Source organism: Bos indicus, chromosome 14 (genome assembly GCF_029378745.1).
Source record: "Bos indicus isolate NIAB-ARS_2022 breed Sahiwal x Tharparkar chromosome 14, NIAB-ARS_B.indTharparkar_mat_pri_1.0, whole genome shotgun sequence".
NCBI classification, from domain to species: domain Eukaryota; kingdom Metazoa; phylum Chordata; class Mammalia; order Artiodactyla; family Bovidae; genus Bos; species Bos indicus.
The window spans coordinates 77,487,246-77,502,166 of record NC_091773.1 but is presented as its reverse complement, the minus strand read 5'-3'; the positions used below and the strand labels follow the sequence as shown (position 1 = coordinate 77,502,166).

Here is a 14,921-nt window from a genome sequence, read left to right as displayed (position 1 = left end):
GCCGAAAATTTTATCAAGCCTGTTTCAGGCCTTCTCAATATCTGGCAAATATATATTAAAACACACAGTCAGAGTAGGTTTGCAAAGAAAGTATTTAATTCTTTAGAATGCTTATGGGGGCTGAGATAAATGAAGTGCTCCTTGGCCCTGCCATTTTTTAATAAAGATTCACTTAAATTCTGGGCTCCAAATAAAAATTTCCAAAGATGTCTCCTAGGATTTTGAGGTACAAAGATGTCTCCTAGGAACTTTATTGCCCTCAGAGCAGTAAAGAATCTGGTTTGTCTGTCTTTTTAACCATGATTACATGAGAAGTTTTGACTGATTCTGTGACATTAGACAAGACTGGAACATGGGAATGGATGTGGGTTTTGATCACCATTATGATTTCTCAAAGAAGCGAAATAAGTAAATCACAAAACTAAACACTGGACACAAGATTTGTAGAATTCTGAGTGTAGATATGGCTTCAGAAAGAACTGACTTCAGGTTAAATACACACCAGACTAAAAGATTATGTGATGTTTCTATATGATTCTAAGTCAAGTGATTCCTTCATTATTTTTAAAAATAAGTCACAGGTGATTTTTCTTCCAAATTTGACGTACAGATTCTTCATGTAGGCTAACTAGTTATAATGATGGAACAGCCCCACTGGCCTTGCTAACAGGTGGAGGAATAACCAGAAGTGTCAGTTCTTATAGGAGATACATGGTTTTTATAATAGAGCACGCAAACGGTAGCAATGTTGGGCCATTTATTTCATCATAATATAAAATCCAGTTGCCATCGTAGCTGCATATTTGTCTTCAAGAGTAAGCAAATGAATTCTTAACATTTCATCTCAAGCTGCTCTTAGGTCATTGTATTTGAGTAATAGACCTGATATTGCATCAGAATAATGTTGCAAATGAAAGCATTTAAGATTCTCGAATGTAAATAGAGTAGAAACCTAATACCATTTAAAAGTATAGTACGTAATATGCAAGAAGAAAGGGATAAAATGATTTTTGGTCCAATTAAATGGAATAAAATGGGAAGGGATAAAAGTCATTAAGAAATCAAGTATGCCTTAATTGCAATGATAAGGAAGTCAATGCAATAGATTTGAATTTAAGCTCAAGTTTAGTGAACTTCCAGATTACTATTTGAGCTCAACAGAAAGAAGAAAAAGATTTTGCATTCTGCAGAGTAAATTCGCAAGCAGGCTGTCTTGCTAGTATTGAAATAAACGTGTTTTTAAAGCTTGTTTTCTAGGATTATGTCAGAAGCAGAGCTGTGCTTCTTGAGGGAAGATGAGCTTTCTCTTGGGCCCTTCAGAATGAAGCTTTCACTGTCCTGCCGTTCAGAGGCTGGGGTGGTCGGTTGTTCTGCTTGATGTGGACTTCTCTATCGCCTTCAGCATTTGCCAGCAGACTGCGGAACTGCACCAGCTTGAGGGAAGGATAACATGTTTAGAGAAGGAAAAGCTATTGATGTCACAGAGAACACTTTTTTTTTTTCTTCTAATATGATTGATGCAGTGTTATTTAGAAAATCAGGTTGAAGACTGCAATGGTTTCACTGATGGAAAGGGAGGAAGCCAACAGTTCTTCCACATGTCTTTGCACCAAGCATTTGGCTTAAATTATCAATGACTGACTGGATTAGCATTCCAGCTTTCTCACACTTGGGTAAGAGACTTCCCTGCTTGGCGCCTACGTTTCCAAATGGTACTATTTCACTGTGTTTTGGTGAAGGCTAAATGGCTCAACACAGATAAGGTTCTTAGAATGGCGTTTGGCATGTAGCTAAATACCAACAGGTCACGCTGCAGGTTTGCTGTGAGACTTGACTGACAGAATGTACGTAAGGCACCTGATGAAAAGAGCTGCTCAATCAATGGCAGTTTTTATCATAATTATAAACAATGATTAATGAGATATTTTACAGAATATTGAAGAGCTTAAGCTTTACAAAAGAATGAATAACCAACGTCAACGATCAAGGTATGCCACTGGAGAGTCACAGTTCCCCGAAGAGGTTGGACTTTTCCTTATTAAGGTGAAAAGAAGAGCAGGAATTCTGAATCTCTACATAAAGAAAAAAAAGTGCTTATAAATACACTCTACTTTTTGACTATTAAATAGACCTGATGTCACTAATAAATCTTTTCAGTTGAAAGGAAAAGGGAACTCTCCAAAATCGAATGGAAATAATAATTTCCCTCAGTATGAATTGAACTGATATTCCTGCTTTGCATTTCCAATTCCCACACATGCCCCTCTGACATTCTACCTGTTCCGAGCTCACACTGATGGTCTCTTTAAAGATGATCCAGGTGACACTCTCGTGAAGAGGAGGGTGAGTCAGTGAACCAGAGTAGGCCCAGTAATCCAGGGATGGAGGCAGGAGGACAGAGGGGTCGAAATTTGTGAATGGAGCTTTCTTGTTCTGAAAGAAAAAGATAAGCAATGTATCATTATGCCCTGATGTAAAATATTTACATCATTGCACATATGACATACATATTATTTGGTAGATAGGTCTTAGCAAAGAATTTAATCAGTTTTTCTACTATATAGTATTGCATGACTGGTATGTTTGTGGTGGCTCAGCTGCCCATTAATGCAGGAGACACAGGTTTGATCCCTGGGTGGGGAAGATCCCCTGGAGAGGGACATGGCACCCACTCCAGTATTTTTGCTGAAGAATCCCATGGATGGAGGAGCCTGGTGAGCTACAGTCCATGGGGTCACAAAGAATTGGATACCACTTAGTGACTAAACAACAACATGTTTGTAGATACAAACAGAAAAAGTAACAGATGACTGAAAATACACTACAATAGAATTGTGACTGATCTTCTTCCTCCTTCATTTGGCTAAGTATAAGCAGAGGTTAAACATTTGTTTATCATCTATATTCTTTATTCTTGTTTCTTTACTGATTGGTCATATTGGTATATACAAATAAATTGATATTCATATGTTAATATTTTATGTAGTCAACTTGATTAGAACTTGTGTATTAATTATGTTGATTTTGTAGTTTTCCAGGTGGATGTCAATGATCATATCCTCTACACTTAAGGCAATGGCACCCCACTCCAGTACTCTTGCCTGGAAAATCCCATGGATGGAGAAGCCTGGTAGGCTGCAGTCCATGGGGTCGCTAAGAGTCGGACACGACTGAGGGACTTCACTTTCACTTTTCACTTTCATGCATTGGAGAAGGAAATGGCAACCCACTCCAGTGTTCTTGCCTGGAGAATCCCAGGGATGGCGGAGCCTGGTGGGCTGCTGTCTGTGGGGTGGCACAGAGTCGGACACGACTGAAGTGACTTAGCAGCACACTTGATGATAGCTTTGTCTCTGTTTTTCTAATATTTATCCTAATATGTGCTCATTTCTTTCCTTATTTAACTACATTGAATGGACAATAATTGGAATGTTCATTTGTGGTGGTCACAATTGACACCCTGGTCTTATTCTTGATTGAAATGAAAATGCTTCAAATATTTCACTATGAAGTTTGATGCTTGTTTCAAATTTCTAGTTGATATTCTTTCTTAAGTTCAGTTTAAATTTTAGAGGAATATTTTTCTTTCTTTCTTTTACTCTTCAGGAATGGACATTGAATTTTAATCAAACATTTTTCAAGCATCTAACAAGTGAAATTTGCTAACGTAATGAATTATATTGAGAGGTAGTTTAATACTGAATCATCTTTGCATGCTTTGGGTAAATTCTACTAGTTTGAAAGCATGGCTCTTTTAACATACTGTTGAATACGATTTTCTGTAATCTATTTTAATATTCCTTTTAGCTACACTGCTAAGTAAGATTGGCCTATGATATCCTTTTTGTGGTGTTCTTACCCAGTTTGTGTATTAGGTTTCATTAAATTAAATTAATTCCTTGAATTAGGTTTTTTTGGTCCCCTAATCTAGGCAGTTTAGTTCAAAGTGGTACGATTGTTTATTAAAAGTTGTGTAACATTTCCCCATAAAGTGGTCTGGGCCTAGGGTTTCTTTTACTAGGTACATTTTTTTTTAAACTATTCTTTTCGACTTCTTTTTATATTATTGGTCTATTTAGACTTTCAACATATTTTGAGTCAGTTTCTCTACATTTTCCTAGACATTCATCTATGTGATCTAAATTTTCAAATTTGCTCATGTAGTGTGGTACTGCTGACCCTTGAGCAATGTAGGGGTTGGGGTGCTGACCTCTTGAGCAGTTAGAAATCCGCACATAAGTTTATGGTCGTCCCTCGTAATCGTGGCTGTGCATCAGCAGGTTCATTTAAGGGACCATTGTGTGGTGCTGGAGCAAGCATTTATCAGAAAAATAATCCACAGGTCACTGGACCTGTGCCGTTCAAACCCATGTTGCTCTAGGGTCCACTGTACAAACTTTTCTCTTTTAAAACCTTCTAATGCATCTTGAGTTATGACCCATTTCCTTATTTGTAATAATTTGTTGTATTTCTATTTTCCCCCCATCATTAAACATGCCAAAAGTGTCTTTTTTGGTTGTTTTTTCCCCAAAGAATTAGTTTTTCACTTTATTGAAAAAATTTTACCTGTATTTGTTCATTTTCTTTCTTATTTTATTAATGTTTTACTTCATCTTAATTAATCATTTCCTTCTACTTTCTTTTCATTTATCATCTTTTACATTCTTGAATTGAGTGCTTATTTACCTGTAAACTTTCTCACTTTATAAAAGTGTAATTTTTTTGGACTCAACATGAACTAGATTTATTTTATATAAAGGTATGATAGTTCTACAAACTGTGAATGACAATGGCAAATCTCTGACAAGATTTAACTCTTTATTATCAAAATGGTGAAGCTAAGGTCAATTATATCAGAACAACCCATCTTTTTCTAAGCTGACAGTGGGCATCATAGTTATGATGTATGAAAAGGCTATGAAAACTATTCTTCTACAGGCTTCATCTTGCTGAAATAGATAAGCGGTAACCATGAAAAGCGAAACCCAAATAAATCACTGCTCAGAGACCTCAGAAACCAGGAACGTGTAAGCAGCACCTTGATTTTCGGATTGATGGTTTTGCTCAGGTCTTCCTACTCCTCACATCAAATATGCAATTAAATGATTTCTGAGGTTCTGTAGATTCTTGTTCTCTGATTTAAACTAACTTAATGAGTCTATTTACCTTATTTTTAACTGCTTTTAGGGCATCAAGTACTTTCTGAAGGTTTGGGTTGGCCTGACCCACCTGGAGATTAAAAAAATAAAGTGTGAGATAAAAATGGTTACCAAGTAAAATCCTATTTAGTTACTTTTAAAAAAATTAAAACCAGTAACTGAAGAAAAGATATGCAAGTCAAAATACAGGAATTTAGCACAACTAAAATACAAAAGCAAACCTCTTTGGTCTGTTCTATTAATTCTAGTCAGTAAAATGAATGGTATGTTACAAGTGTTCAATAAAGATTCACTAGAATTACTATAATTCCAAAAGTTAGTCACCCAAATATCCTGAATTTAATAGTAATTTCCCTATAGGACTTTTCAGGGACTCCCCTACAGAAGATTTGAATCTTCCATATTAAATATCAGTTCAACTTTCTTTACGGGACAAAAGTCCTCTTCATATTTTTTTCTGATGAAAATTAAATTGATAAACTCCTGACTCCGTGATGTAGAAAGTTTAGAAGAAAAGTGGAAGATGAGCTGAAAAATAAAAAAATTAGTGCCACCATCAACACCCTCCCATTTCATCTCTGCCTGAAATGTATTTCTCTCTTCAAGAGGGGAAAGTCCAGCGGAACAAACATATACCAGAGACCTGCTTGCTCACCTGTGCAGTCACTAGTAAACGGGCACATTTCAAAAAAAGAGAGACGCAAACATCTCTCTGCTGTATTTCACCCTAGTTTGCGGTCTGATTGGTAAGGAATAATTTTAGCAGAGCTCCGAGACGCTCTACGACTCACCTTCACCAAAACGCCAATCAACGCCAAACCATCAGCCTGCGAGGCAGCATCAGCGAAGCTGGGGTACTTGGCAGAATTCCAGTGAACTAAATGAAGCTAAAAATCACAGCATGATGGACCAGTTATTCATACCATGGTGAAGGGAAAAAGCAGGTTAGACCTTAACATGTTGATATATACAGATACATCTTGGCTTGGGTAGAGAAAACTTGTGTGACGCTTTATCCAGGGCATGGGAAGGGCTATGTTTGTACTCTTAAGAAGGGTTTTCTTAAGAAAATAGAGTTGAAGAGAGTGGGCACGTTGCAAATCCTGGAACCAGTAAGTAGAACTTCTTTTTCCCACAATATCATAACTATTCAATATTACTTCTTAAAACAAAACAACAAAAGACAGACACCTCTCTGTAAGGTGTGAGAAGATCAAGTATTTCTGGCTAACTAGTTTGGAGACAAAAACTGAAATAATTTTCTAACTTGAGGTACCTGGTAACTTTGTGAGAAGGGGCTCCTGAGATGTCTGGAGTGGTGGCCAAGGGCAGGTTCTCCTGATCGTATCCAGACACTTTTCAAACCAACATCCCCTGCCTACATTTTCTGTGAAACTCTAGACCTGTATATCCAAGTGCGTGTGCACGTCTCCTGATGCTTTCTTGATATCTCCACATGGATGCCTGATATGCATCTCAAACTTAACACAGCTAAACTAGCACTCTTGACTTCCTCTTTTCCAGATCCGTTTCATTTTCCCGCTTTAGGAAAAGGCATCACCTTCCATCTAACTGCTCAACCGAAAACTGCAGTTATTCATTCTTACTCTTCTCCACTGATTGGCATCCATCCTTCCACGCAGCGCGTGGATGTGACTTTTGCACTTAGTCCACAGCTTTAAGGCTTTGCATAACTGCTGATTTTCCTCTGGGAAGTCAAGTCAAAATGGCAGGATTTTGACTTGAATTATGGCTGAACTCAAATGCTACTCCTGAAAAAGTCTTTTTCTGACCACCTAATGTCAAGTGATCACCGGGTCGCTTGGATGACTCTAAACCAAAGCAGTCTGCTCCCCGCCACCCACACATCTCCTCTCTGTCTTTGCTCTGTCTTTCTCCACACCACTCCCCTCTCCTGGTCTCCCTCCCACCCTCCCTCCTACCCTCTCTCATACGCTGAACTTAGTGACTGAGTTCCTGTCACCTCCAGCCTGGATTAACTTCACTTTTCTCAAATTAGATAAGAGATTCATTGATTCAGATTTCTTCAGTTCAGTTCAGTTCAGTCGCTCAGTTCTGTCCTACTGTTTGTGACCCCATGAACCGCAGCAGGCCAGGCCTCCCTGTCCATCACCCACTGCCAGATTTCTTAGATACAACCAAATATCCTCCCCCAGACGTAATACTATTACTAATTTAGACTTTCCGCCCATTTGATTTCAGTCCACTTTCAATTTTATGAAAAATAAATAGGAAAAAAACAAAACATGTAATAGATTTCTGCACCATTGAAAGTACCTAGCCTGGCTTTCTAGTGTAACATAAAGTAAGTTTTAGTTGTATACTATTCCCAAGTCTTCTATCAAAATGAATACTACACATACTCTGTACCTAAGAATCCTCCTTACAAAAATGCCCTACACAATTGCTTTCACTGGTGTGTAAGATATTTGTACAAATGTATTTATTGCCCATTTTTTTTGTAAAGAACAAAAAACAACAGCAGAATGAAATGTGAAAGGCATTGCAATTGTTCCTATGTAGGAGTTAGTTAATAAATTCTAACATATGCATACATGGAAATACCGTACAGACTTTAGGAATTCCTACTGACTTGGAAAAATGATCATGATCATTGGTAAATGAAAAAAAAAACAAAAAAGATTGTTGCAAAACTATGTGTATTACAGATTCATTCTACAAGAGTAAAACAAAAAAGCCAACCAGTCTGTGCTGGTACAAACTTATTGAATAGTCATGCATACAAAGAACAAAAGTTTTTTGTTTTCAGTCTCCATACCCTCTGTTGAGAGTTTGATGCACATTTTCTTGATTTTACTGTGGATATACAGGCAGAATGTCTTGAACTGAATCACAGACTTCCATGTGGAGGCAAGTCAAGAGGCCAGAGGGTAGTGGCCTGCTGCCAGGGAGCCCCAAACCCTCATCTAGAGTATGCTACTCGTTGTGATGACTCCTGAGGTTAAACTGGCCCTCTTAGTCAAATCCTAATGGAGTGCCTCGGCCTGGCTACACCTCTGCTGTGGGTGTGTGCACACTCGAACCTTTAAATGAGAAGAGAATGATGGTGTGTTCCCCCTGGGCTCAGAGCTTTAAAAGGACAGCAGCAACTCCCCTTGAGGATAGTCTGATGTCAGGCAGCAGTTTCTGAGACACTCTGAAATGAAAGCAGATTCTGAGGCCCAGGAGTTTGACTGCAAATTCACCTGCCTCCCTCATGTGAAAAATTCTTCTCTATTGCCAAATGCAGTGTGTCACTGTTTAAGTTTAAATGAGCAAGGGAATTCTTTACAGGCCTCAGAATGCTCATTCCTTTGGGCCATTGAAATTGTGTCTTAAGTGATAAGGGGGGCTTCCCTGATGGTTCAGACAGGCAAAGAATCTGCCTGCAATGCAAGAGACCCTGGTTTGATCCCTGGGTGGGGAAGATCCCTTAGAGAAGGGATAGGCTACCCACCCCAGTAGTCTTGCCTGGAGAATCCCATGGACAGAGGAGCCTGGCGGGCTACAGTCCATGGGGTCACAAAGCGTTGGACATGGCTGAGCGACTAACACACATCCACATGGTATAAGGGTGCTACTTCTGGGAGGGCTCTGTGTAGCTCTCCCTCACGTACTACGCTACATTACCTCTGCAGAAAATTTGGCTCCATCCACTAAGTGCTCAGAGCCACAGTCATCTGTGATGCCCCAGTGAAAATGGAACTGCCGCAGCCTGTAGCTTTCAGATAGAGGACCCCCTTTCAGCACTAGAAGAAAAAGGAAACTGCTATTAGTGTTACAGTCATGAGCTCCAGCTTGTCTTTGCATTTAATACAAATTAACATTAAATTGGGGCGAGTAGAAATGAAAATAAACAGTAGTCTAAAGTTTCCGTCTTGTTGGTTTTTCCCCGTGTCCACAATGATGGGCTTCAGAGGTGCGGAGCACCTTCAGATGGTGCGTGAGTTACATGGTTCTCAGCACATGGGCTATAATTTTATCTTTTCCTGTTTTCAGGAAAACATATTGGAAGATGAGTGAATTCTAGGATTAGAGCTCTTTCCTTGATTCTGCTTTAGTTTATAAGTTCATTCATTCTTTCAACAGACAGTAATGGACAGTATGCATTAAGATATCTAGCAATTTATTTTTAGTAACAAATCACTCTGCATGTATCTTGTAACTGATCAAGATACAAGAGGGTATTCTGACAGCTTTACTCAGAATCCTAGCCAGGGACCAAAAGAAAGTTCCAGCAGGATGGTAGAGTCACTTTTAAAATTCTAACACTGAAGGATCATTTTGCTTTAGAGAGTCTGTCCAACCATATGAGTAATAAAACACACGTAGTACCAGACCTAATCCAATATTAACAAAGGACGTAGCACCAAGATGTCTAAAACTTAGGCTCAGAACCTTGAAGGAAAGTGCTATGACTAACTTTGCCTTTTGACAGTAGAGCTGATTTATGAAATTGTCATTTAGTAAATTATTCAGTAAACAGTTTTGAGATTTTTCCTGTGAGCGAGGAAGTATGTTAGATTCTGGGAGATGAAGATAATTCAGATACTATGATTTAATAGGGAGAGGGGAAGCTAGACAAAAATACTTATGCACAGAATGATTCCATGCAAGATACACCCAAGACCAGTTTTTTTGTGTTTTTTTTTTTTTGGTACTGGTACCCAAGCACTTCACGAGCTGGTGATGGACAGGGAGGCCTGGCATGCTATGATTCATGGGGTTGCAAAGAGTCGGACATGACTGAGCGACTGAACTCAACTGAACTGAAGCAATTCATTGTTATGGAGCCATTTTCCTGGCCACAAAAAATAAATATACTCATCGGGATCTGTATTTCTTCCCTAATGCACTCCTCCAACCTCATCTCAATTAGAAAATATTTGCCTTTTCAGTTTTTATATTCATGATGATTCCAGAATTTTGTGAAAAAGTACTGTTTATTCAGAGGGTGTAAAGTTAGCATAAAGATATTGGAAACCAGAAAAGATGGAATAGAGTCACTGAGAAGAAGGGCTGAAAAAAGACTGAGCTGGGAGTCCCCAGAATCATCTTTAACACTTGGAAATATTTTTAAACTTCAAGACACCTCAGTAGATGGCATCAGTGCTACCCGTGTGCACCCACTGCATATGGGTGTTCATGTTTCTGAAAGCCCTACTGTTTACATTTCCCCAGTAAAGTCAAAGACACAAATTAGAAGGACCTTTTGGCTCACCTGATCTATTATCACTGTCCTCAAAGTTTACATGAAAGGAATGTCCCACGTTGACGATTTCTTTGGCTGTGGCTGGATTGTAGGAGACACTGAGGGGTTTCAGAGAGGGATCACGCTTGGTTTCACTGGTTTTGATGTCGATAGGAGATTGGTTATTTCCATTTGCGATGGGGTACAGCTTGCCCCAGTGTTCAGGACCTACCAGGACGAACATGATTACAATCAAAACTGATCTAATGCTTGAGTCCAAGTTTTAGGAATATAGTTTTACTAGATTAGGATTTATTCAGGTATCTCAAATGGTATTCCGGTTAGCTTAATGGAAATCCCAGGTGTGAGAATGCCCCTTTTCTGTGCCACACTGGCAAGTAGTGTCTTTGTCAACAGAAGTCTCATGGTCTATGGGATCAGACTGTACATATTTTGCTGTTAGTAATAGACCTGTCTATACATAGGGAGGGAGAGAGGTTGAGAGGCAGAGAGGAGAAAAGAGGCAGAATACATTTTGTAGACATCATGGGCCCTAAGGACGACTGTTGAAAACGTATGCAAATCTGGTGTAAGTCAAAGGCACTTCAAACCATTAATCTATGACTTTACCATTATTTTAAGTGCTCAATATCTCTTTTCCTGGAAAAGGGAAGAAGCCGTTATTTGATCTACATGAGCAGAAGAATGCTTACCGTTTTCACCATCATATCCCCAGTCAGGACTTGCCATGATCTTCTACTTAGTTTTCTTTTCCTGAAAACAAAGACAATACCTGGAATAACTGACTGTAACTGAGTGTGCGATAGACAACTGAAACCGCAGTTCACAGGGTTTTTATAGAAAGTCTCTGCCTTTGTGCATGTGTGTTAGTCACTCAGCCCACTATTTCATCATCTTTATCTATCAGGAAGTATATGCATGTTAAAAAAAAGGTATCGTTTATAAAAGCTCACAAAGGTAAGGTCAATTCCAATTGCTTTATTCTCTTATATTGTTAAAGAGAAATATCAAAATCTTAGCTTCTGCAAAACCAAGCCCTGTCATTCTCATGTTAGTAGAAGATATGGCTGAGTTATCACACATGATGCTTTGAATTTCCAGTTAAAAAGGACTGTGCATTTGAGATTCCCAGCTTTTACCCTTGCTGGACACTCAAGCAATACTAGCAACAGGAATTGAGTCAGGAGAATAATTTGCATATTTACAGGCAGATCAGAACCAATATCATGATGTTAATTTAAAATCAGATAAGAGAACCACTAATCATTTGTAAGCAGAAATATTACCTTGTCAACAAAGGTCCGTCTAGTCAAGGCTATGGTTTTTCCTGTGGTCATGTATGGATGTGAGAGTTGAACTGTGAAGAAGGCTGAGCGCCAAAAAATTGATGCTTTTGAAGTGTGGTGTTGGAGAAGACTCTTGAGAGTCCCTTGGACTGCAAGGAGATCCAACCAGTCCATCCCAAAGGAGATCAGCCCTGGGATTTCTTTGGAAGGAATGATGCTAAAGCTGAAACTCCAGCACTTTGGCCACCTCATGCGAAGAGTTGACTCATTGGAAAAGACTCTGATGCTGGGAGGGTTTGGGGGCAGGAGGAGAAGGGGACGACAGAGGATGAGATGGCTGGATGGCATCACTGACTCAATGGATGTGAGTCTGAGTGAACTCTGGGAGTTGGTGATGACAGGGAGCCCTGGAGTGCTGCGATTCATGGGGTTACAAAGAGTTGGACATGACTGAGCAACTGAACTGAACTGAGTCATTTGTAATACATTGGGTTTGCAGTTTGTAGTATATTGTAAATTCTTAGGGAAAAACGCAAGCTTTTTGGCCAACTCAATATATTATTGATGACAGTACATTTCAAATACATACAAGATGAGAGTAAAGTTCCTCATTTTTGAGCAGTATTGGAATTCACAGATGGAGATTTGTTTTATGTGTGAGCACAGTCATGTCCAACTCTTTGCAACCCCCTGGACTGTAGCCCGCCAGGCTCCTCTGTATGGAATTCTTCCAGGCAAGAATACTGGAGTGGGTTGCCATTTCCAACTCCAGGGGATCTTCCTGGCCCAGGGGTTGAACCTGTGTCTCTTGCATCTTCTACATTGGCAGGTGGATTCTTTACCACTGCTGCTGCTGCTAAGTCACTTCAGCTCTGTCCAACTCTGTGCAATCCCACAAACAGCATCCCCCAGGCTCCTCTGTCCCTGGGATTCTCCAGGCAAGAACACTGGAGAGGGTTGCCAGTTCCTTCTCCCTAGAGCCACCATAAATGGAGAACATTTTATTAAGACTGAAATTACATACAGTGCAATACTTTTTTACACATCAAATATTCAAATAGAAGCCTTTCTTTAGTATAGTTCTATATAGGGAAAAAAACCCAAACAAACATGCCTGCTAATGCAGGAGATTAAGAGTCATGAGGGTTCGATCCCCGTGTTGGGAAGATCCCCTGGAGGAGGAAACGGCTACCCACTCCAGTCTTCTTGCCTGGAAAAATTCCACGGACAGAGGAACCTCGTGGACTATAGTCCATGGGGTCCCAAAGAGTGAGGCATGACTGAGTGCTCACACACGCATATGATTTATAGGGCATTTTCATATTATTTTACCATCAACACCATACATAAAAATCCTATACAATGAGTTATCATTTTGCAGCTGAGAGAAGTTGAGGGGTTCACCACAACCAGGGAGAAGCCAAGGCTCCAGCCTCCACATCTAGTTGCTTTCTTTGCCTCCATCTCCGCTGAAGGCCCTGCTGGCCGAGCCAGGAGGTGGCTGATCCCGTTTCCCATCTCTGCCCATGATCCTCTTAAGTCCAGCTGAAGCCTGCACGGAGGTGAGACTTGCCAGCTGTTGAATGATGAGAAGATTCACAGGACTTGTCAAGGAGGCAAAGAAGAGTAATGAATGTGTGTCAGATCTTGGCTAGGTCTGCATTCCCAAGGCTCTAAATGTGCTCAGAGGAAACGCAACCTGAAAAAAGCCTTCATAGTAACGCTTTCCATGCCTGGGAGTCATACCTCCTTCCATATTCGCGTACTGTGAGCTCCCTGGGCATTCTGAAGGAAGTGGGTCTGTCACAGCTCTTAGCCAGGCTTATCAGAGCCACGTTTTCTGCCCCTTTTGGGTGCTGACAGCCCACCGGTTCAGACATAGAATGGGAAGACACCTGAGTTTCCATTCCTCACTTTAGTAAGTGGAAAGAATTATTACGTAAAGGGAACTTTGAAAAGATAGCATTTATTGAGGGTCCAGGATATCTCAAATGCTATGCTAAAAGCTTATGTGCAGCAAATCATTAATTCTCACAATAAGCCAATCAGGCATCAACATTTGTATTCCACACAGGAAGAAACTGAAGACAACTCCGCAGGGTTATAAATGCTTGTAAGTGGATGTGTACATTGGGTCAGGCGAGGGTTTAAACCTAGATCTGTTTGTTTCCAGTGCTTGTCTTCTTCCTTGACTTTCCACTGTCAACAAATACCCATTAATCTTCACTTGATTCTGTTTGCAGAAGGACTGACTTGGTGGATCCAGACTAGTCTGTCTCAAGATGACCAATAGTCAGTGTTGACCCTTCAGATCAGATCAGATCAGATCAGATCAGTCACTCAGTCGTGTCCAACTCTTTGCGACCCCATGAATCACAGCATGCCAGGCCTCCCTGTACATCACCAACTCCCAGAGTTCACTCAGACTCACGTCCATCGAGTCAGTGATGCCATCCAGCCATCTCATCCTCTGTCGTCCCCTTCTCCTCATGCCCCCAATCCCTCCCAGCATCAGAGTCTTTTCCAGTGAGTCAGCTCTTCGCATGAGGTGGCCAAAGTACTGGAGTTTCAGCTTTAGCATCATTCCTTCCAAAGAAATCCCAGGGCTGATCTCCTTTAGGATGGACTGGTTGGATCTCCTTGCAGTCCAAGGGACTCTCAAGAGTCTTCTCCAACACCACAGTTCAAAAGCATCAATTCTTTGGTGCTCAGCCTTCTTCACAGTCCAACTCTCATATCCATACACGACCACAGGAAAAACCATAGCCTTGACTAGACGGACCTTTGTTGGCAAGGTAATATTTCTGCTTTTGAATATGCTATCTAGGTTGGTCATAGCTTACCTTCCAAGGAGTAAGCGTCTTTTAATTTCATGGCTGCAGTCACCATCTGCAGTGATTTTGTGCCCCAAAAAATAAAGTCTGACACTGTTTCCACTCTTTCTCCATCTATTTCCCATGAAGTGATGGGACCGGATGCCATGATCTTCATTTTCTGAATATTGAACTTTAAGCCAACTTTTCACTCTCCACTTTCACTTTCATCAAGAGGCTTTTTAGTTCCTCTTCACTTTCTGCCATAAGGGTGGTGTCATCTGCATATCTGAGGTTATTGATATTTCTCCCGGCAATCTTGATTCCAACTTATGTTTCTTCCAGTCCAGCGTTTCTCATGATGTACTCTGCATAGAAGTTAAATAAACAGGGTGACAATATACAGCCTTGATGTACTCTTTTTCCTATT

At 40.2% G+C, this 14,921-nt stretch overlaps 1 protein-coding gene across 1 annotated transcript; it reads right to left on the bottom strand.

The window, feature by feature from the left end:
* Nucleotides 1-1,316: 1,316 nt before the first annotated feature.
* Nucleotides 1,317-11,218, bottom strand: LOC139186834 (carbonic anhydrase 1-like). The gene is made up of 7 exons (XM_070802181.1): nt 11,085-11,218; nt 10,402-10,599; nt 8,811-8,929; nt 5,951-6,046; nt 5,167-5,229; nt 2,278-2,433; nt 1,317-1,433 (listed from the first exon to the last, which is right to left on the bottom strand). The coding sequence occupies exons 1-7, from the start codon at nt 11,119-11,121 to the stop codon at nt 1,317-1,319; spliced, it is 786 nt and encodes a 261-aa protein (XP_070658282.1). The 5' UTR covers nt 11,122-11,218.
* Between the last annotated feature and the right edge of the window lie 3,703 nt (nt 11,219-14,921).

Excerpts from the sequence above, each read along its gene's own strand:
- LOC139186834 (XM_070802181.1), bottom strand. The coding sequence starts at position 11,121 with ATGGCAAGTCCTGACTGGGGATATGATGGTGAAAACG. Across the intron at positions 5,230-5,950 it reads TGATTGGCGTTTTGGTGAAG|GTGGGTCAGGCCAACCCAAA; the intron begins GTGAGTCGTAGA and ends TTTAATCTCCAG. Across the intron at positions 1,434-2,277 it reads TCAGTGTGAGCTCGGAACAG|CTGGTGCAGTTCCGCAGTCT; the intron begins GTAGAATGTCAG and ends CCTTCCCTCAAG.